The sequence below is a fragment of the Cutaneotrichosporon cavernicola genome, assembly GCF_030864355.1.
Source record: "Cutaneotrichosporon cavernicola HIS019 DNA, chromosome: 5".
NCBI classification, from domain to species: domain Eukaryota; kingdom Fungi; phylum Basidiomycota; class Tremellomycetes; order Trichosporonales; family Trichosporonaceae; genus Cutaneotrichosporon; species Cutaneotrichosporon cavernicola.
In genome coordinates, this window is record NC_083397.1 from 2660306 (window position 1) to 2681932 (window position 21627).

Sequence of the window (21627 nt, forward strand, 5' to 3'; positions counted from 1 at the left end):
GCTCCACTTCCGACCTGTACTCTAGAGTGATACCAAAGCCAAAGTGTCCTGTCATTGTCCTACACCACGCTTCTAACCAAAAGTCCAGTTTTATATCAGTGTCCTACGCCGTGCTGTGTCGTGACGGCCCTCGGTCGGGAGTGGGGGGAGTGGGCTCTGGCGAACCCAAGGGGGATTGTGGAGAGCCGAACCTGGGGCGCGGTGAGCCCATCGGCGAGCGAGATTGCATTGGTGGCGCTGCGCCAGGCGGGAGTGCGGGCGACACACGTCCGCTATCAAAGCTCGCAAAGCTAGTGGGGCGTTCGAGGGCATATCCGCCTGGTGGATCATATAGCGAGGGTGAGTGAGTGGGACTCGAGCCTGCCCATCGGGGGCTATGTGGGACCGGGGACCTGGGACTTGGACTGTGGCTCGGCCGCCCGTTCTCCAGGCTAGCGAGGCTGATCGGTCGCTCGAGCGCACACCCTCCCGGCGGGTCATACAGTGAGACGGGACTAGGCGAGTACATGCCCGCTCGCGTTTGGGGATGATGGTTAATCGGGCTGCCGCCGGGGCTTGGGCTTGGGCTTGGGCTTTGGCTGTGACTCGGGACAGGCATAGGAAGCGGCGCCTCGGCGTCCCAATCAAGCTCGTCGTAGCGCGGTGGCAGCTCAATAGGCCTGACTCGCCCAGCATCACGATGGACAATTACCTCGTCTTCAGCATCAGTACGGCGGCGGCGAGGACGCGAGCCCTCTCCCCGCGGCATGGCCAACGTATCCCGCTTAAGAGTATCGACTTCGGAACCGGCCAAAGGGTCGTGTAGTACCAGTGGGCCGCGTCGGATTTCCGTCGGTGCCAGGGGTAGGAGGGGTGGGGTGTGGGATTGTGGCGGAGATTGAGGGGTTGGAAGAGGTTGGAGCAACTCGGGCTCCAAAGCACCGCGCGCCGGCCAAGACGACGACGATACGCGTGTGTATCCGGTTGGATATTTCATTGCGGGAGAGAGGGAGGGTGATCCAGGCGCTAGTGGAGGTACGAATGAATGGTCATAAGCGTAATCGCGCTCTACGGGCGAGTCGGACTCGTATTGCCCCGGTGCGGCAGGCGCGAACGGAAGGTCGTAAGCGTACTCTGCCACTTCGACTGGCGAATCGTATTGGGTTCCGGGTCGCGAGCTCGAGCTCCCACTTCCTCCAGGCGCGCGGCTCCACGTCGAACCAGGACGCGAGTCGTCAAGGAGGTCGAGCTGGGTATCCCGGTTCCCAGGGACGTAGACGCCGCGATTGACGAAGGAGCGTTTCTCCAATCGCCCAAAGGTGGCGAGGCTGACTAGTGATGGTGCCGGAAGACCGTTCTTGCGCGCCTGGCGACGGCGCGATCGGACTCTACAACAACAGTACAGGAACATCATGGCTGCCAATGTGGCGAGCACACTGAACACACAGGCGACAATGACCCCTGTGTTGGTCTTGTCCGTTCTTGGTCTGGGCGGGACAGATGTCGGTAGATTGAGGGCGCCGGTACTGCTCACGGCTGTGACTGAGGGCTTTGGATCGTTGCCGAAACAGTCAAACCCGCCTTGTCCGACAGTCATCATCTCACTGCTGCCTCCACTCGCCCACTCGTCCCCCATTCCCGCGACGAGGATGAAACGCGTGCCCTTGGCCAACGCGACTGTCCAATTCATGTACGTTACCCCCGACCGCGTCCATGTCGATGGGTGATCGCTTAGACTTTGGGGCGGGAGGTCGTCGGCGAACTTGACGTCGTCGGCGTACGTTATCGGGATGTTGAAACTGTTGCCTAGCGGGATGATGCCGAACATTGTGGGTGGGTGGGTCGTGTTGCCCTTGGTCTTGCTGCTCGACTGGTCCGTATTGGTGGGGAGTGGGACGGGGACTTCCTGTCGCTTGTGTGGTATGGACACGGAGGGCAAGACGCTGTCCACCTTGTCGACTTGGTCGCCCTCCACAGATGGTAAACTCAAACTCCGCCTCACATAGGTAATGTTGGACTCGAGACTAGTCGGCCAACTAATGCTCAAATTCGAGCACTGGGGTGGAAACCCATCCGAGTTGGAAATGTTGAATGCAAAAGTATACAGCCCGTTAATCTCGTTATCGGGGTGGAAACAGTCCTTATTATCGGACGGCTGTACGGCTGGTGTCAGACCTCAAACTCCCCACGCTTGCTTACTCAGAACATCTGTGGTACCGGCATATTCGATGCCACTAGCTCCCCAAACCGTGACCATATACTGCAAGCCGGCCGGCTGGTCGATGGTGAGATTGTACGCGTTGGTCCCATTCGATATATTGGGGATCCAGACGTTGTATCCGTGGCTCACAAACTGCGTAGGTGTCAGGAGGAGGTGGTATGGCCCGTCGTCGCCGTACCACTCTACCAGTGAGGTGTTGCATTGCCGCGCCCTGGGTCAGCTCAAAGGATGGGGGCAACTCACTCGTTTATCCCGACCGTGATGTATCCCGCGCGCGCGGTGCACAGGAACGCAAACGCTGCCAACGCCTTCATGGCGCGCTAGGTATTGCTGTCAACGGATGGTGAGGTCGAGGCGGTGTTCGTTATCAAGGAGTGTGTATCGTTTTGTGTTGAGATAACAACACGCCTACGTCCCGCCGACGGATTGACGGGATCAAGATTGCGCAGCTCGCGTAAGAAGTCTGGTGTGTGTGTTCGTTGATGCGTTGGTGCTTTGGTGCTTTGCGTGCCAAGCAGGCGTGTCTGGGCCAAACAAGAGGTTGCCACTGGTGAAGGAATTTTGGTTGGCAGCGCGGCTGGTGCCTGGCCAAAAAGTCTGGCCGCCGAGCAAGATGCAAGAATACCGGAGGAAGCGGATACCAGAGGAGAGGAAGAAGAAGAAACCGCACCGACGCCGAGAATGATAGAGATGGAGAATACAGATACGCGGCGCGGCGGACATGCCAACGGAGGTGACTCCTAGCCTTGTTCCAAAATGCGGTCAGCCGCGGAAAGGGCAACCGCGCTAGTGTGGCCGCGTCATCTGAATCCTTGCCTGACATGCTATCACACCAACTCACTCACACACGGTTCGACAGGGTTGCCGACGCCCTGTGGCGTTCATTTTCCCCCACCCCAGCTATGTCGACGGTTTCAAACCCATGCGGGACTCAATTTTAGGCGCTTTTGCTAACGGCAACAGAGCTACAGAGAGAACACCAAGTCAATAATTGTCGGCCCAATCCGAGCTTCTTCCAACTCAGCATGGTCACCACCACCTTGCGACATTTTGTCTTCGGGCACACTCTATTCATCACCGAGACACTGGGCAAACGCTCGCGAGGCTCATGGTGTCTATCACTCTAGCCTCTAGCGCCCAAACCGGTTCGTCTCCGCTACAGTAAAAATTCCCAAATATATAGTCGAGACAGCGTTGGGTCGGCACAAATGTTCATGAAAATGCGAAGTGTTGTTGTGGGTAGTGCGGATCGTGTCGTCACGGTTGTTGTGCCTCGTCGCCATCTGAGTTGAGGTCGGGAATCGTTGAATAAAGGTGCAGGTATTTCGGGTCTATCGTACACGACGGGATATGATTCTGGACCGCCGCCAGAGTTGTTGTTGTGCAAGCGTGTTCGGACGTCGAAGACGGTGTTCTTGATTCGGAAAACGTCCATTTCGTGTTTGCGACCAGCGCCTCGATTATTATCAAAACCAATGCAGATGTTGATGATGGTTGTGCGCTGTTGGGGAAATGGATGCGAGGGGATTGTTGGGAGTATGTTGGATGACGTTGTGAACACAATGCTTGCGATGCTGGACGGGCGGAAACTTGATGCGAAAGAACGAGAAAAGAAACGAATTTGTGGTGGTGAAATGAACGATTGAAACGCTTGATGTCGCAAGAACGCTCTAGCTGCTCCAGTCACGCTGAGCGCACAGTCACGCGCGCAGCGCCCAGACAGTGTTTACCACCAGCTGGCACCCGACGAGCCGGAAGCAGGAGGGAAGCCGCTGCCGCCGCCGTAGCCGCCGCCGTAGCCACCGCCGCCGCCGCCACCGTAGCCGCCACCGTAGCCACCACCGCGACCGCCGAAGCCGCCGCCGCCGCCGCCACCACCGTAGCCGCCGCCGCCGAAGCCGGTACGCGCGTCACGGCCACCCGCTCGGCCACCGCCACCACGCCCACCGCCGCCGCGACGACCGTAGCCGCCACCGCCGAACGAGCGCTCCTGCGAGATGTCGACAAGCCACTGGGGAACCTCCTGGTTGGCCTCGGTGAGGAGGTCGATGAGGTCACGACCGATCGCAAGGTTGTTGCGGTTGAAGAACGCGGTCGAGGTACCAGTGTTACCGGCACGACCAGTACGACCGATGCGGTGAGTGTATTCAGCGACATCGGTGGGGAGGTCGTAGAGGATGACGTGCGTGACGTTGGGGATGTCAAGACCACGAGCAGCGACCGCAGTCGCGACGAGAATGGGGGCACGACCGGTGCGGAACGCATGCAGAGCCGCCTCACGCTCACGCTGAGTGCGGTCACCGTGAATCGAGGTGGCGTTGTGGCGCTGCGAGCAGAGGAAGTCGCAGAGCGAGTCGGCCATGCGCTTGGTCTCAACGAAGACAAGGACCAAACCACCCGACTGCTCAGCCAGGAGCAGGTCTAAGAGGAGCGAGCGCTTGTCGTGCTCGTCGACATACTCGATGCGCTGAGTAATGTTCTCCGAAGTGGAGCCCACACGACCAACCGAAAGGAAGATGTAGTCCTTGAGGAAGGAGCGCGCGAGGACCTGAATCTCCTTGGGGAAGGTGGCCGAGAACATGAGAGTCTGGCGGTCCTGCACGCCGGGCATGTCCTCGCCCTCAACAATCCTGCGGATCTGGGGCTCGAAACCCATGTCGAGCATGCGGTCGGCCTCGTCGAGAACCAGGTATTTGATGTTGGCAAGCGAGATGCGACCACGCTCGATCAGGTCCACAAGACGACCGGGCGTGGCCGAGAGAAGGTCACAGCCGCGGTCGAGCTGGCGGATTTGCTGGCCAATGTCGGCACCGCCGTAGACGACGGCGGGGCGGACCCAGGAGCGGTACGCAAACTTGCGCGCCTCCTCGTGAATCTGCGAAACGAGCTCACGGGTGGGAGCAAGGATGAGGGCCGTGGGGTATGCCTTGCGGCGGCTGTACGAGCTGTACGAGTTGTCGGCAGGAGGGGGGGACGGGCCGTAGGTGAACAGCGACGAGAGGATGGGGAAGAGGAATCCACCAGTCTTGCCGGAACCAGTCTGGGCACAAGCCATGAGGTCACGGCCAAGGCCAACGATGGGGATCGAGTACTTCTGCACAGGAGTGGGCGTCGTGTAGCGAGCAAGCTTGATGTTCTCAAGCAGGACAGGGTCGATGGGCGACAGGAACTCGGTCACAGGGTCGGGGACGCCCGAGCCGGTAGCCTCAACGGGGATGTCGGCATACTTGTCAAAGTTAATGCCGGTCGACTGTTGGGTTCGTCAGCATTCAGTCCAGTGATGCTCGCGTGTGGGGTTGTGGAATCAAATTTTGGTCCCGCTTGCAGATCATTTGCCACTCACTTGGTGAGTACCATCACCCTCCTCGCCATAAAGCTCCTTCTCGAGACGGGGGTTCTGCGAGCCGAGAGTGTGCTTGCCGTCGCGCCAAGCGCCGACACCGGGAGGGAGGCTGCGGTCGAAGCGGCCGCCACTGCCGCCGCCACCGGGAGGGCCACGGGGAGCAGGGCCGCCCCAGCCGCCGCCGTCCTGGCGGTCGCCACCAGCGTTGTTACGCTGGTTAAGCGGAACGTAGGAGCCCTGCGGGACGGGAGTCGGCGCAGGGGTGGGAAGACCAGTAGGCGACGGGCGGTAGCCGTTGCCAGCAGGGGTCGGGGTGGGCGCGGCGCCGTTGAACTGCTTGGGCGCAGCGGTAGGGTTCACAGCCTCGGCAGCCTTGCGAGCGCGGAGATAGGGAGGAACGTAAGCCGGACGAGCGCCGCCGTTGGACTGGTTACCAATGGAGACGCCAGCTGGGGTTTGGTTAGCAGTGTTCTTGTCGGGCGGGAATGCTAGAGGTTGTTGTTTAACGCGCGACGGTGGCGACTCGCCACCGCCGCCTACCTCTCACGCGACCAACTCGAATACTCACAGAGCTTCTGCTCGATGTCGTTGACAGTAGCGGTCATAATTTGGTGGGGAGGGTTACTTGGGTACCTGCGGTGTGTCGCGGGTAGTGGATTGAACACGTAGAGGGGTGTTGGGGGTTGGTGGTGATGCGTTTGTAGCTTGGGAGCTTGATTTTTCTCCTTTGTAGTCTCTTCTCGGCCTATTAATACAGAACGAAAAGAGTGTGTCGGGTTTGTCGTCGACGGTCTATTACTCGGAGAGAGGGAGAGAGAGAGAGAGAAAGGATAAGGGAGTAAAGAGTATTGTTTTGAGAGATGAAGAGGAAAGGTGGATGGATGGATGACAAGAAGAGAAGGGAGGGGAAGGTGGGATAGAAAAAGCAGCACGGTTCCTGCGTGGCGGCTGGCTAACACCCAATCTCTCTAAGGTGGCACATACAAGGAAATCATAAAGGGGCAAATATGAAAGACCTATTAGACTTGACCATTTTGGCAAATCTTTGCTCTCAATCACTCAACAACCATCAGCAGATCAACGGAGCTAACGGAGCTACTAAACCCTCAGGGAATATTTAGGGTCATTAGGGGCCCTTGAGTGGAATGATGGTTGCCTATGGTGGAGCAACAGACTGGGGGCTTTTGGGTTCCCTTTGGTCGGCTCTGGCGCTTCAACAACCCTGACCCAGCTTGCCAGGGGGACAAAGTTGGAGCACACTATGGCCCTTCCCCCGTCATTTCAAACCTTTACTCCTTTCATCCTTACCTCGTATGCACAGATTTCCCCTCTCCTCTCATGCCTCAGTTTGCCACTCAACTCATCACTTTACCCTGAACCCTGAACCTATATAGAATTTTCACCTCTGGAGTTGCTCTCTGGAATAGAAACATTTGTTCCGGTATTACCCGCTCCCCCCAATTCACCCTAACAGTTCCCCAACGTCATCATGGCCTCCCCCTGACAACCCTGGATGTCTGTCGGACCAATGGACACTCCGACATTGCCTCCGGATCGACGTCACGTGGCACTTAGGATTAATAATGATTTTAAAATCAGACAAATATTATGCCAGAGAAGTTCAGGGTATCGCCACGTGAGCAAACACGCGCCGCCTCCAGGCTGGCTTGTGGACGCGATCAACAACACACGCACACAACACACGCAGCACCAACAACACTCCCATCCTCAACTTCTCATCTCGTGCCTCTCTACATCTTCCCACTTCATCATGGTGAGTCGGAATATATCGCAACGGCTAAAAGCAGTCGGCTGCCAAGGACAACGCAGGTGCGTCGATGCTCTGGGACTCTCCTGTCTCACCACCTTCCTCGGAGTGCCGAGTCTAACCCGCAGAGTACAAGGAGGCGTTCGCGCTCTTCGACAAGCGCGGCACTGGCCAGGTTCCGCGCGAGTCGCTCGGTGAGCTGCTGCGCTCTCTAGGCCAGAACCCCACCCAGGCCGAGGTTGCGCAGCTCGAGGGCGCCGTCGGTTCTACCTGTGAGCTTGTGTCAAGCAGAGGTCAGGCTGACCGCAGTCGACTTCAATCAGTTCATTGACATCCTCAACCGCCCTGACGGCTGGAAGCCTGCTGGCACTGCTGGTGCGTAACTCCCATGTTGATGTCCTGAGAGAAGATGCTCACACACAGAGGAGTTCATCAAGGGCTTCCAGGTGTTCGACAAGGCTGGCAACGGCATGATTGGCGCCGGCGAGCTCCGCTACGTCCTCACCCAGCTCGGTGAGAAGATGTCGGACGAGGAGGTTGACGAGCTCCTCAAGGGCTTCCCTGTCCAGTGAGTGGCACGGGCTGGTCTGGACCGCGCAGGGGAGCGCACATGCCACGTAGTCTGGTCCAAGCCCCAGAACCGCAATGCCGATAACATGGGGCCTCGCTGAACTCAGGGACGGCCAGATCAACTACCACTCGTTCGTACGCTCCATCCTTGCGCAATAGACGGTGTCTGCGGTCTGACGCGCTCGGGACGGATTGGTGCGGCTTGTTTCATGACTTAATGTATGACCTGATACTTGTGTTGGCCAAGTGGGCATCCAACATTGCTAACAAAATGTGTGAGTGCTGTGTTTATTCCGCGCCACTACGTGGAGAGTAGGACACCAGCTTCCCATGACCTCCAGTCTTTTTACTGTGCTATGTTTCCTGTACGGCGTAACTTGTCACGCTACCCTGCGGTGACTCACCGTCCCACACGACAGCGCGGCTGACCTTCCGCGACTGACAGCGGTGCACCAGTCCCGGCTGACCGCAACGTGGCTCTCCAAGCTCCCGAAGCCCAGGCTTATCCCCTGTTTGTCTCACTTGCATCACCAACTTGAATATCTCACGCGACTGACTTTCATTCTCGCGGTCGACAGTTTGCCTTAGACTCCGACGTCGTCCCTCACGACAACCCTTGTCGCTGACAATTAACGATTCTGCATTGTCTCACAACATTCCCATAGTAGATAGTTCCAGGGGCTCCGCCTGACAACTGGGTCAGCAGCACATACACGCAGCTCCGCACGGAGCTAGCTCGCCTCCGTGCCACTGCGACTCCTGTGGGTGTAAAATGTCACATTTCTAGTTTACACATTGTCAAACTCGAAACATCTACATGTAAATTCTAAGTGCGCGGCACAGTCGATAGCATGCGGCTCCACGCACGCTCGTACTGGCCGGCAGGGTTAGCCGCAGCGCCGAGGTGCTCTGCAGCGCGCAGGGGGAAGTCGACGTGACGGAGGACCTCGCGGCCAAAGAGCACGACGTCGGCCTGGCCCTTTTCAAGAATCTCCTCGGCCTTCTGGGGCGTCGTGATAAGGCCAACAGCGCCAATAAGCAGGCCGGGCACATTCTTCTTGAGGTGCTCGGCAAAGTTGACCTGGTACCCCGGTCCGACCTTGAACTTGCCGCGCGGGTCGTTACCACCCGAGCTCACGTCGAGGAGGTCGACGCCGGCATCGCGAAGGAGTTTGGCGTACATGGTAGTCTGCTCGAGGCCCCACCAGCGCCACTCGCCATTGGCGTCCTTCTCGGGTCCCTCGACCTCCTCGAGCCAGTCGCTAGCGCTCACGCGGTACAGCAGTGGCCCGTCCCAGTTGTCGCGGATGATCTTGGTAATCTCCAATCCGAGGCGGGTACGGTTCTCAAAGCTACCGCCATACTGGTCGGTACGCTTGTTCGAGAGCGGGCTGTAAAAGTTGTGCAAGAAGTATCCGTGCGCACCGTGGATCTCGATAAAGTCGAATCCGGCCGCCTTGACGCGCTTCGTAGCAGCCTTGTAAGCCTCCTTGACGTGCTCGAGGTATTCGAGGCTCGCCTCGGAAGGGTGCGGGTTCGTGGCGGGGTCAAAGCTAATGGCCGAAGCGCCCACTACGTCCTTGGCCCAACCGTTGGCCTCGTCGGTCGCGACTTCACCTCCAGTCCAACCCTCGTCCTGCCCCTTACGCTGGACCCAAGGACTGAGAGTGCTGGCCTTACGACCGGCGTGGGCGATCTGGATACCGATCTTGGCTCCGTTGGCGTGCACGAAATCAACGACCCGCTTCAGAGGCGCAATGTGCTCGTCGGACCAAATACCCATGTCCTCGGGCGAGATACGACCCTCGGGAAGAATGGCAGTCGCCTCAAACATGAGGCTGCCCCAGCCACGCAGGGCCATCGTCCCGTGGTGCACAAAGTGGAAGTCGGTCGCCTTGCCGTAGTCGCTTGAGTCTGCCGTCAGCATTCCATACTGACTTGTCGGTAGCGCTCCAGATCACGGCCCGATCAGACCGGTTAGAGGAGGTTTACCCGGCTATTGACCCTGGGCTCTGTCAAAGTACCGGCCAACACCATCCGCTCGCTGATGGTCGACTCCGCAATAACTCACACATGCACATGGGCGCCACCCACATCCTGTTTGGCCACGTCACGCCGCGAATGGTGATGGGCTCAAAGAGCTTGGGAACCTTCTTGTTCTGGGGGAAGCGCTTAACAGACGCGAGTGCACCGATCTGCTCAGGCTGCTTGGGGAGGAATGTAGGGTAGTCCGCCGCCTCGCTCTTGAACGGAGCGAAGGGCGGGTTGGTGTTGGGTGGGTTGCTGGGACGGGCGTTGGTGGTCACTGGCGTTAGTGTTGTTGACGTGACATGACGTGAGATGCCGGCTGGGCGTAATAGAGTTAGCTGCGACACTCACTGTTGGCGATGTGATGGAGTGGCTGTTAGGCAACTGTGTAGAGATGGCAAGGAGAGCTGGGAGAGTGAGAAGGACCTTGGTTGTTGGCTTTATAGTGGTTGCTTTGACGTTATCGGTTCCTCAACATGACCTCCACTCTACCTCCACCTCCACCTCCAAACCACCAGCTTACAAAGCCGTTACTAATGACGTGCCCCACATGGCATGCCCTCAAACAACTGTAAGCAGATATTGAGCAGACTGAGATCCTCCAAAGACATGTGTGCATGCAATGAATGCTGGAATTTGTGCTCACAAGCATGCATAATACAAAGGCAACAGCCGACTGCGGGCCTGCCGGCCTGTCGGCCGACGACGCAAATAGGATGTACCATGACCACGGTAAAATGTCGGTTAAACCCTGTGTTGCCAAGTTCACCGCAGTTAACCGTCTTCAGATCAGTCAGCTCGCGCTTCAGGAAAAGAATGTGAACAAATGGACGTGTTCGCTTCGTTCTGCACTCAGAATCGTTCCGTCGGCCTATTGATGAGAAATATAGGTGCCCAACCCGTGCTGATGATAAATATTGTGCCGAGCTCGGGAGGATGACGGTTAACCAGCCGACAGATTACCGCCGTGTATCCATGACCTGGAATAGACGATCAATGTCCTCTCCTCCGCATTGGAACGCCATGTCCAGCGAGTCAATGGATGTGTCGCCATCAGAACTTGGTTGTGTGGGCAATGGTGTGTGCGCAGTTAGGGCGGCGGCGGAGCGGGTGTTGCGCAAGGGTGCCGAGCGTGTGGCCATGGTGGGGCGTGCAGGAGGCGCAGATCTGGTAGGCTGGCGTGTGGGCGTTGAGGCCACGCGCGGTGCAGCGCGAGGATTGGGTGGTGGTGGGGCACCTCTCACTGCCAGCGGACTAGGAGCTTCTGGCCGTGGGGGCTGAGCTCGCCTGGGCCTGGGCCGTTCCTCGACCTCGACGAGGTTCGCCACAGAGCGCGGGGCAGACTTGGTCGCCCTCAAGGGAATCGCACTGCCCTTGGAATAAGGCAGCGAAGTCGATGCCGCCACGGGACGCGCGTTGGTGCGGTCTGCAAGGATGCGCGACTGTGCCGATCGCCCCGCACTTGGCAGACTGCGGCCAGTGCTTCCCGCTTTGGTGCACGCAGTGCTGGCGCGAGATAATGGGGTTTGGAGAGTAGCGGCCGACTGTGACGATTGATCGAGGAACCTGTCGAGCAGCTCGTCGAGTTTTGTTCGCTCACTCGACGCTGGCGACGGAACGGAGAGTGAGTGGCTGACCAAACGGCGGGAGCGCTTGAGCGCTGGTCTGTCACCCGTGAATGACAACGAGCCGATAGGAGGTGCCCGCTGAGTCGGTGTCGGTAATGGCAATGGGTCTGTGGTGTGAGTGTGAACTCCGACGGGTGATAGTGGAAATATCGCTCGGACTTGTGAAGATTCGTTGGCAAGATTCTCGCTGGCAAGATTCTCGTTGGCCTCAACTATGGTCCACTCACCTTCTACAACCTGCCCAAGGAGTTCATTCCGCAGCCCACCATCAAGCCGCCACCCGACGCCGCTCCCTGCCTCCAGCTCTCGTTCCCGTTTCCGCCGCGCTCGCGTGTTCGGCGTTTCCATATCGACTTCGTGTTCGAACTCGGGATCGAGATCGATAGGCTGGGTTGCCTCCTCAGGTGAATTAGGCTGCGTCGGCGTCTGGGGATTTGGAGACGCTGACGCGACGGCCTGAGGAGGAAGGGTGGAGGGGAGATGGAGCCGCGGACGATGGGAGGGGAGGTATCTGGGAGGAGAGTGGGAGAGGAGGGGCAGCGGCGAGAGCGGGGATGGGTCGGTAGAGTATATGATGACGAATTGGGAGGAGGAGGGATCAGAACAGGATTGCTGATTGTCGAATTGTCGACGTCAGGCGTAGATTCTTCTGATGTTGTCTGTTGGCCTGTTGGATGATGCGAGGAGTGGGTGCGAAAGGCAGTCGCGCAATGTACCTTGTTTGGGTGAAGGTGGAGGTATCCCATTCTGACCGAGGCATTTGGATCTGGGCCGACAATGAGCGGGATCAAATCGACCACTCCAAAGGTGCGTCACCGTGCATTGACCACGTATAGTAGCCGCCACTGTCAGAGCCTTCCTCAACAACATCTTGCTTCTCGGTCACGCCCCGTATCCACATCACCACCACCATGTCGCTCCTCCATGCCCTCGTTTCACGCGGGACCACCATCCTCGCCGAACACGCGACCGGCAACACGGTCCTCAAGCCAGGTGCGCTCCTTCTCTCAATAGAATCTGACCTCAGCCGCCAAGATAACGATCCTATCCAAGATCCCGCCCAACAACTCAAAGCTGACTTGTGAGATGGCGACTTTATATTGAAGCTGACACCAGATGTGTGGCAGGACCGGCTGATCCACTACGTCTCCTCGGGCGGGGTCATCTACCTCATCATGGCGGACGACAGTGTCGGCCGCCGCATGCCCTTTGGCTTCCTTGCTGAGATTGAGCGCCGCGTGAGTTTCCCACTTGCGAGGCGTCAGAAGGTCACTGATCCCAGTTTACAGCTGAGTACACGCCGGACGAGATCTCGTCGGCTGGCGATCACGGCCTCGACGACTTTGAGAGCGAGCTCGCTCGCCTCATGCACCAGTACACCGAGAACCCGCCGGCGGACCCCCTCAAGCAGGCGCAGACTGACCTTAGCAATGTGTGCGTGTTGCAGCTTATTTAGCCCCTTGGGATAAGCTGACGGCAGCAAGGACATCATGGTACAGAACATCGACTCGATCTTGCAGCGCGGCGAGCGCCTCGACTTGCTCGTTGACAAGACAGACACGCTTGCTGGGCAGGCGTATGCTTTCCGCCGCGGCGCGCGCTCCGTACGCCGCCAGCAGTGGTGGAAGAACACTCGCATCACGGCTCTGACTGCGTTTGTCTGCGTGGTGAGTATCTTCGTCTCGATGCACACCCACTAACGCCAGCTCCTGATTTACCTCTTCATTGCGCAGTTCTGCGGCGCGTCGCTCACACACTGCGGAAGTTCCTAGTTGTGTCTTCTTGTATAGAGTTCGCATTGTTGTACCATGGTGTCATATGCAGGTCTGTCGTCTGACCGACAAGAGGCCTGGCTGATGCAACCTTCCTCGAACAACCTTGTTTGCTCATCACGCCACACCTCCGGACGATGTTATACAATGCATGACCTACTCTAACATTCAATGCGAATCTGCGTCTCTCTACCGCTCTAGAGCTCAGCCAGCACACCCATCGCCAGGCTCTGCGTGAGCTGGTCGCCGAGGTTCTTCTCGACAGCCTCCTCGAGGTGACGCTTGGGGTCGAGCTTTCCGACGTGGCGCGTCTTAAGCTGCTCGGGTGTGAGTGTCGCTTCCTCCTGTACGCTCTTGGTATACGCCTGCGCGAGCTTGAGCATGTGCTGTGCCGTCTTCTCGTTGTTATCCTCCTGGGTCTCAAAGTCGTCGAGCTTGAGACCCTCGGTCCACCCGCGCTTGTGGAGGTTGAGCAGCATGCCCTGTTCGGCCTCTGTCTTGCGGTACTCGATAGCGAGGGAGTAGTAGTGGCGGTTCAGGCCGTGGATGAGTGCCTGGATCGAGGGCTTGTTCAGGTGGCCGATGTTCGAGGTGGTCTGCCGGCTCTCCTGGCCGGCCATGAGGGACTGGGGGTTGATGCTCCGGAACGCGTCGATCACGACCTTGCCGCGGACGGACTGGACTGGGTCGATGACCACAGCGACAGCGCGCGGATGCAGCTGCTCGAACGACTGCTGCGTGTTGACGTCCACAGACGACAGCCAGCATCCGAACCCAGGGTGAGAGTGGTACCACCCAACGACCATCTCGGGGCTACAGTCAGCCACGAAGGATAGACAGGTGCTTACCGGCCCGTCTGCTTGAGCATGTCCAGCATCTTGGTCTGGAAGACGTGGTCAACGGACTCGACCGTGACAGTTGTTCCAGACTGGGGCATCGCGAAGACGTCCACGCAGGAGATCTAACGTTAGACATTGCCAGTAGAGTGGACGCACGGTGTACTCGTCAACAAACTCGCCGAGCATCAGGCCCATGACCTCCATTGGGACACCTGCACGGCCGTGCTTGAGCATCTGTTGTCAGCTGAAGGCACACAACGAAGCTCACCTTGAGGAGAGCGAGCGAGGAGATGTGGACGGTCTCACCGCTGCGACGGTTAGTACAGCCAGCTCGACAACATTAAGACCCACTTGTCTGGTAAGACAACGTCCTCGCCGCCGCGGGCAGCAGCCTGACCACCGCTAAGGAGTTGAGAGAGCGCGTTACGGTTCATGACGTGGGTTTAAGCTACTTGTTGAGCGAGACGTGTGGAAGCTGGAAAGCAGGGAAGGGGAAACGATGGGCCGCTCTCTCTCCACTTGCGTTATTGTCACGACAAATATTCGCGGTCGCTGTTGAAGACGGGGATGTTGTTGATGAGAGGTTGTGGATCAATCTCGAAGCCGTCTCAACACTGACGACAGCGAAGGCAATAGGCGACACGTGAGCGCGACTGTCATCCAATTTGGGCCCGCTAATGATAGTCCCTGATTCACTGTCCTTTCCTAATTACTTTTGAATTTTATGACAACAAACCGTACAAACTGATGTCCAAGGGTAATAGGCGCCCTAGGATCGGCTGAATTACGTCAACTAGGGAGCCTAACTGTAAGTCTCTCTCGACTTCGCCACCAGAGCTAAGGAGGCCGACTCTCGGAAGGCTTAAATGGACCGACTCTGGTCAATCTTGACACCCCACTCCTGTAACAACCAACACCTCACAATCCACCCCCCTCCGTTCGCCCGCCATGTCAGAGTACCAGCGCATAAAAGCGCGGGCTCAGGCGTTGCAGCGCGAGAAGGAGGAGCTCCTCAAACGCGAGCTCGAGGCCAAGCAACGGCGAGAGAGGGAGGCGGAGAAGGCAGAGGCAGAGGTAGGTCGTTTAGGGGACGAGTACCTACGGTGGCGTCCTTGCTGACACCGCCCAGAGGCGAAAGATGATTGAGCAGGCCACCAAGGACGCACGCTTGAAGGCGCTCAAGGAGGCCAACGAACGCAGCCGCCCGATTGCGAGCACAGCGCGTATCGAGTTTGACCCGTTCGCAGACGACGCCGTCCCAGGACCATCTTCAAAGGTGCGTGGGAACAGACCCGCAGCTCGAGAGGCTCGCACTTGACGCCATCAACTTACATCACTTGCTGACTTGTAGCCCGTGCCCCGGAAGCCATCAGCCGTCGGAGCGAAGAGTAGAAACGGCACTGCGAAGAAACCTTCCTCGGGCGGTACTGGGTCCAAGCAGTCCAACGGAGTGAGGAAGGAAGGTGGCGCGCCAAAGAAGACATCGGACGCTCCGATGCTGAACCGCAAGGAGAAGGCAGCGCTCAAACTCGCGCGGCAATCCAAGGCCGACTCGGTGTTCAGCGTACAGTCCCTCGTTGACATGGCCGAGGGGACATCAAGCCGCTCAGTGTCACCGCGCCGCCCGGCTCCTCCACGCCCCGGTCCTTCGGCCCTCAAGAATTCCACCACTCCAGCGATGGCAATCAAGGCGGGTACAGCAGGCAAGGGCATGGCAGGGATGAAAAAGGCGATCGACGTCTCGGGGTTACGCAAGCTGTGCCCCGACCGAGACACGCGCGACCGCCGTACCGTCGACGAGATTCAACGTGACATCCGCGCGCGCAAGGCCCTCCAGGCTGGCACGGCGTCGGCGGCGAGCTCAAAGCCGTTGAGTGCTGGCGCTCCGCGAGATAGCAGGGACAAGGAGCGTGATCGCGGTCGAGATCGCAGGTCGCCTCCGCGTGCAGCTGGCAAGGTGCGCCGGCGCTCGGCGTCGTCGTCGGACAGCGACTCGGACGCCTCGACGCCGCCGCGGAAGCGCCACGCGCTGGCCGGGCCCAACTTTGATGGCGACGCGCCTGCGTCGCGTCTGGCCGTGTCCCAGCTGATCCAGGGCATGTTCAGCCGCGGCCGGCCGCAGCAGCGGTATGACAACGACTCGGACGGATCGGACATGGAGGCGGGTATGAGCGACATTGACTCTGAGGAGAAGCGCGCAGCCAAGATTGCGCGTCGTGAGGACGCTGAGGAGGAGCGACTCGAGGCTCAGCGGCGCGAGGCCAAGGAGCGTGCCAAGCGTGGGCGCAAGTGAGGTCGGCCGACAGGCTGGACGGACAAGCGTGGGTGGTAGCCGAACGTTCCACCGCCACGCACAACCCGAGGAGCCGATTGTTATATGTTGTCTGTCGAACGCTCATCAGCAAGACACCATGTGACCTGTGGAGATGCCATAACGCCCTGTTGTATCACAAACCAGCATGCACTATATCCAACAGCGTTTGAACAGGCCTTTGTCCGTCTCTGTACGCAGCACTCGAGATGATCAAAATCGACCAACTGCGTTGATGGGGCCATTGCCTTCGGCTTGAGCCCTTATCAGATCGGCTAGAAGTATCCATGTTGCCGCATACCGGCTATCAACGCAGATCTCGGTGCTCCACACAGACCCAACCATCCAAGTGAGTATGTCAGTATCGACCGGCCCCTCCCTCTGTCGCCTTCGGTCGCCAACACCTTTGGCCTCGAAGTTCTCGCGGATTCAGTTGATCGGTGGCACGATGCGTGGTGGTAAACCATGGCGAACTGTCAACGGCGAGAGCTCCGAGCAATACTATCAGCCCCAGCAAGTCTTGCGGCGTCAGACTTCAAGTTATCGGTCGAATCGAGTAATGGCTAACCTATGTCTGGTCGCACAACGTCCTCGCCGCGAAGTCTATCAGCCACTCTAACCATTGCCGGTTCTCAACTCTCAACTTTTATCCCGTTCGGCGATGGTCGTCGGGGTTGGAAGCTGGGTGGAAGCTAGCCGCGGGCGAGTACACCGATGCCAGCCCACGCTACGCATCTCGACATGCAGGTCCCACAAGGTAGGGGTAACCTCCCTCTGCGTGCGTGCAGCTATCTCGTCCGCAGCTCTGAGGTGTCCACTTCAGCCAAGCTTTAGATACGCAGTTTATCGTGATATATGCACCAAGGCAATAAAGACTGTCAGGTTAATGCACAGTGTCGAGTAATATTATTACTAGAGAACTACAATCCTCGTCTCCTCTCATGTCTTCTGGGCTTCACCAACACCCTCCTCTGCCTTAGGAGGAGCGACTAACTGGGAGTCTCTCTCAGTGTGGATAATGTCACTGATGTCCGGATTAAGTTGTGGATGCGCGGCAAAGCGGCGATTCAATCTATTGGATGAGGCTGCTGCATCAGCGGAGTTGCGTGTCAGAGGAGCTACACGTCAAAGAGCCTGGGCATGAGGGCCTGTACAGATGAGTCTGGTCAGAGCTAGCAATGTAAGCCGTAAGCCAAGCCCCCGACAGTGAGAGTAGCTTCCTGTCAACACAGTCAACACAATCAACACTCGAAAGATTTGCAGGGGACAGCGGTGTGCAAGGCATGACCTGTTATGAGGCTGGCTTGCGAGTTCGCCGTGATCCGAGTCGACTACTCAGCTGTGCACCGATTAACGTTGGTGCGCCGGGGAATCAGCTGACCGGCGGTAGGTTGATGCCGGGTGTGGCGGAGCAGCTGTGATCTGAAGACAAAGCCTTGGCTACGCATGGAGAGACACTCCAAGGAAGCTCACCGCAGCCGCGGTAGCCGGATTTGGGTGATAGTATCTCTTGGGCTGGTCCTACTAGTGTTCCATTACGAGTTCGGGCCATTCGCCGGCCCGCCGCCGGGGGACATGAAGCTGGACATAGTATCGTCAGGTATCTCGCTCGTCATGCCCCAATATCTGCCAGATGCCAGGATACTTTGCGCTCACGACTCGATGTCCATTCCGGGGCACAAGCACAGCGAACATGGCCTCCGTCATCAGGACCAGGCCTTTCGGGGGTGCGTCTACGCTGTTCAATTCCGGAATCTACATCCAGAATCAGGAATGGTATAATCGAGGGCGTGAGCGTGACGCTGGGCAAAGTCGTCTGCGCCATGCTGTGTCATTTGCTTCCGCACCGCTCAGCGCCGAACGCTTCCCTCGTCACTTGACGAGTTGGCCACTCAACTCTCGTTACTCTTACTCTACACATCCTCCAACACCCCTCCCACTCGTCCACTCCCACTCGTCGCTACACTTGTCGACACCCTAAGAATTCTCACCCTAACATCTACACATGTCTGCGGCCACCAAGGCCGCGTGGCGCGAGCCTACTAAAGAGGACAAACCTCCCAAGTGAGTCGCCGAACCCAGTGCGGTCCAGATGGGGATCGTGGGAGGGACTTCTTCTAGCCACATGCCTGGGTTAGACAAGGCCCAGTACTAAAGGCTGTCGGCGGCGATAGGAGCTCGCAGGCGGCTCCATCACAACTACGAGACTTGCGCACCTCCGGTTGCCCCATGACTAACGCTACTACTCGGCATCACCCCTCCGTTCCTCTCCCTCAACCACCGCTGACCACAGGGATGCTGACCTGCAAGTCCGTACGAGTCATACCGGCTCACGTACACGGGGCGTGCTGACGACAGACGGCGTGGAACTTTCTCAAGAATGGTGTCGAGCACATCATGACGCGGTAGGTGTTGTCCATCTACCCGACTCATTACCTTCCTTCCCAATCCCAACCCGCGCTGACAACCAGCCTGCAGTTAGGCATGTCCTACCAGTACTACATCATCCTGTATACGACCATCTACGACTACTGCACCGTCTCGAGCCGCGGCGGCGTCAGCCTCACGGCCAAGGGCGGCGCGAGCTTACAGGGTGCAGACTTGTACAAGAAGCTCAACGCGTTCCTCACCGACCACTGCCGTCAGATGCGCGAGGTGAGCTGTGATAGCACGATCCCAGCTGAAATCAGGAAGGCGAACGTCTCTCGGACATCGAGTTGATCAAGTACTACGCGCGTCAGTGGGAGCGGTACACCACCGGGGCTGGGTACCTTCACAAGCTGTTCAACTACCTGAACAAGCACTGGGTCAAGCGCGAAAAGGACGAGGGGAGGAAGGAGGTTTACACTGTGTACACTGTGAGATCTTGGCTTGAAGCAGTGCTGATCCCAGCTTGCCCTCGTGGCCTGGAAGAAGAACTTCTTCAAGTACATCCAGAAGAGCGGCTCTGAGCCGTCGCGCCTCACACAGGCGGTGCTCAAGCAGATTGAGCTGCAGCGCAACGGCGAGACGATCGACAACTCGCTACTGAAGAAGGTCATCGAGAGCTACGGTGAGTATGCTGACGCTGTAGCGGAGCGTCAGCTGACGTCCAGTCGCTCTCGGCATCGACGACGCCGACGTGCAGCGCGAGAACCTCGACGTCTACGCGGACTGCTTCCAGAAGTACTTCATCGAGGCGACACGTAAGTACTACGCGCAGGAGTCGGCTGCGTTCGTCTCCAACAACTCGGTGCCCGACTACATGAAGAAGGCCGAGGACCGCTTGAAGGACGAGCAGGACCGCATCAACCTCTACCTGCACGACTCTACACGGCGCGAGGTGAGCTGCTGAACTTCGACCTCGAGCTGACAGCAGCTCAAGGTGACTTGCGAGCAGGCCCTTATCAAGGCACACGAGAAGATCATGCAGGACGAGTTCCAGCCTCTGCTCGAGGCTGACCGCGAGGCCGGTGAGTCCCAGTGACCTCGTTCGGCGCAGCTGACATCAGACTTAGGCCGCATGTACGGCCTCCTCCTGCGCGTCAACGCTCTCGACTTGCTGCGTACCAAGTTCGAGGAGCACGTCAAGAAGGCTGGTCTTGCCGCAATCGAGCGCGTCATCCCCGCGCCGGGAGCAGTCAACGAGGCGGGCAAGCCTGAGGTCTTAGACCCCAAGGCGTACATCGAGGCACTTCTCTCGGTACACAGCAAGTTCCACGAGATCTTGGACGGGCCTTTCCACTCCGAAATCGGATTCAACGCGTCCCTCGACAAGGCGTGCAGCGACTTCACCAACTCGAACTCGGTTGCCAAGACGGCGACCAAGTCGCCCGAGCTCCTCGCCTCGTACTGCGACCAGCTTCTCAAGAAGAGCAACCGCGACATTGACCCCGAGGCGCTCGAGGGTTCGCTCACCAAGGCCATGATCATCTTTAAGTTCATTGACGACAAGGACGTGTTCCAGAAGTTCTACCAGAAGAAGCTCGCGCAGCGTCTGGTCAACTCGATGTCGGCGTCCGACGACTCTGAAGGGTCGATGATCTCCAAGCTCAAGGAGGTCTGCGGCTACGACTACACGACCAAGCTCACTAGGATGTTCAGCGACGTCAGCGTCGGTCGCGACCTCACGGAGAAGTTCAAGGAAAAGGAGCGGCGCGAGGGACAGGGCGACGACCGTGAGTTGAGGTTGCTCGTTTTAACTGACAGCAGTCGACTTCTCTATCATGGTCCTTGGTACCACGTTCTGGCCTCTTGCACCACAGCAAACCGACTACGCCGTCCCGCGCGAGATCCAGCGCACGCACGAGCGGTTCACCAAGTTCTATAACGACGTCCACTCTGGCCGCAAGCTTACGTGGCTGTGGCACGTGTCGAAGAACGAGCTCCGCACGACGTACCTCCAGCAGAAGTATATCTTCATGACGTCCGCGTACCAGATGGCGATCCTTACGCAGTTCAACGAGAACGACTCGCTCTCTTACAAGGAGCTCGCGGACGGCACCAAGATTGACGACAAGATTCTCAGACCCCAGCTCAACCTCTTGGTCAAGGCCAAGGTGCTGCTGAACGACGGCGACACGTACGACCTGAACCTCAACTTCCGCTCCAAGAAGATCCGCGTGCAGCTTAACCACCCCGTCAAGGCGGAGCAGAAGGCCGAGGCGACCGAGGTACTCCAGGCCGTCGACGAGGACCGCAAGTTTGTGTACCAGGCGACGATCGTCCGCATCATGAAGGCGCGTAAGACGATGAAGCACCAGGGCCTCATCCAGGAGGTTGCGCAGAGTATCTCGACCAAGTTTACACCCAAGGTCTCGGAGATTAAGAAGGCAATCGACTACCTCATCGACAAGGAGTACCTCGAGCGTGGCGACACGAAGGACACCTAGTGAGTGGGAGAGTGTGCGGGGGCGAAGCCGTCGCACGACCAGCTGATCCTGATCATTGGAGAGTACAGCTGACACCCAGCAACTACCTGGCCTAAGTGTGCACCATCGCATCTTCTGCGACTTGTCCTGGCACCACTCTATCGACCTCTAGACACCGATACCCCGCTATGGTACAGCAGCGGTAGTCAGACAGTAGCAGAGCACCCACAGATGATAGGCGGGCGAGAAGAACAGCGCGGAGTTGGGTCTAGCCCGCTGTCGCCGTTGTAACTGTACAACATGCATGGGGGAGTTCTG

At 58.3% G+C, this 21627-nt stretch overlaps 8 protein-coding genes across 8 annotated transcripts; 4 read left to right on the top strand and 4 right to left on the bottom strand.

Annotated features, from left to right (window-relative positions):
* Window positions 1-103: 103 nt before the first annotated feature.
* CcaverHIS019_0510530 (uncharacterized protein) lies at window positions 104-2514 on the bottom strand (the record flags this gene model as incomplete). Its single annotated transcript, XM_060602281.1, has 3 exons — window positions 104-2142; window positions 2179-2411; window positions 2444-2514. 3 exons carry the CDS (start codon window positions 2512-2514, stop codon window positions 104-106), a joined length of 2343 nt encoding a protein of 780 aa, XP_060458690.1.
* Window positions 2515-3926: 1412 nt separating this feature from the next.
* On the bottom strand, window positions 3927-6148 carry ded1 (uncharacterized protein; the record flags this gene model as incomplete). The annotated part of the gene is made up of 3 exons (XM_060602282.1): window positions 3927-5450; window positions 5544-5992; window positions 6112-6148. 3 exons carry the CDS (start codon window positions 6146-6148, stop codon window positions 3927-3929), a joined length of 2010 nt encoding a protein of 669 aa, XP_060458691.1.
* A 1166-nt stretch (window positions 6149-7314) lies between these two features.
* On the top strand, window positions 7315-8040 carry cdc4 (uncharacterized protein; the record flags this gene model as incomplete). The annotated part of the gene is made up of 6 exons (XM_060602283.1): window positions 7315-7317; window positions 7349-7373; window positions 7440-7583; window positions 7621-7686; window positions 7735-7879; window positions 7989-8040. 6 exons carry the CDS (start codon window positions 7315-7317, stop codon window positions 8038-8040), a joined length of 435 nt encoding a protein of 144 aa, XP_060458692.1.
* A 667-nt stretch (window positions 8041-8707) lies between these two features.
* On the bottom strand, window positions 8708-11885 carry CcaverHIS019_0510560 (uncharacterized protein; the record flags this gene model as incomplete). Its single annotated transcript, XM_060602284.1, has 5 exons — window positions 8708-9795; window positions 9953-10186; window positions 10261-10282; window positions 11154-11644; window positions 11765-11885. The coding sequence occupies 5 exons, from the start codon at window positions 11883-11885 to the stop codon at window positions 8708-8710; spliced, it is 1956 nt and encodes a 651-aa protein (XP_060458693.1).
* A 563-nt stretch (window positions 11886-12448) lies between these two features.
* CcaverHIS019_0510570 (uncharacterized protein) lies at window positions 12449-13309 on the top strand (the record flags this gene model as incomplete). The annotated part of the gene is made up of 6 exons (XM_060602285.1): window positions 12449-12530; window positions 12565-12618; window positions 12654-12775; window positions 12820-12971; window positions 13018-13204; window positions 13244-13309. The coding sequence occupies 6 exons, from the start codon at window positions 12449-12451 to the stop codon at window positions 13307-13309; spliced, it is 663 nt and encodes a 220-aa protein (XP_060458694.1).
* A 197-nt stretch (window positions 13310-13506) lies between these two features.
* On the bottom strand, window positions 13507-14582 carry RPN11 (uncharacterized protein; the record flags this gene model as incomplete). The annotated part of the gene is made up of 5 exons (XM_060602286.1): window positions 13507-14122; window positions 14158-14270; window positions 14305-14382; window positions 14417-14456; window positions 14500-14582. 5 exons carry the CDS (start codon window positions 14580-14582, stop codon window positions 13507-13509), a joined length of 930 nt encoding a protein of 309 aa, XP_060458695.1.
* A 514-nt stretch (window positions 14583-15096) lies between these two features.
* CcaverHIS019_0510590 (uncharacterized protein) lies at window positions 15097-16441 on the top strand (the record flags this gene model as incomplete). The annotated part of the gene is made up of 3 exons (XM_060602287.1): window positions 15097-15222; window positions 15278-15424; window positions 15500-16441. 3 exons carry the CDS (start codon window positions 15097-15099, stop codon window positions 16439-16441), a joined length of 1215 nt encoding a protein of 404 aa, XP_060458696.1.
* A 2023-nt stretch (window positions 16442-18464) lies between these two features.
* Window positions 18465-21425, top strand: CDC53 (uncharacterized protein; the record flags this gene model as incomplete). Its single annotated transcript, XM_060602288.1, has 11 exons — window positions 18465-18523; window positions 18753-18768; window positions 18818-18864; window positions 18931-19114; window positions 19150-19317; window positions 19352-19511; window positions 19555-19781; window positions 19818-19911; window positions 19951-20616; window positions 20651-21329; window positions 21410-21425. The coding sequence occupies 11 exons, from the start codon at window positions 18465-18467 to the stop codon at window positions 21423-21425; spliced, it is 2316 nt and encodes a 771-aa protein (XP_060458697.1).
* Window positions 21426-21627: the final 202 nt, after the last annotated feature.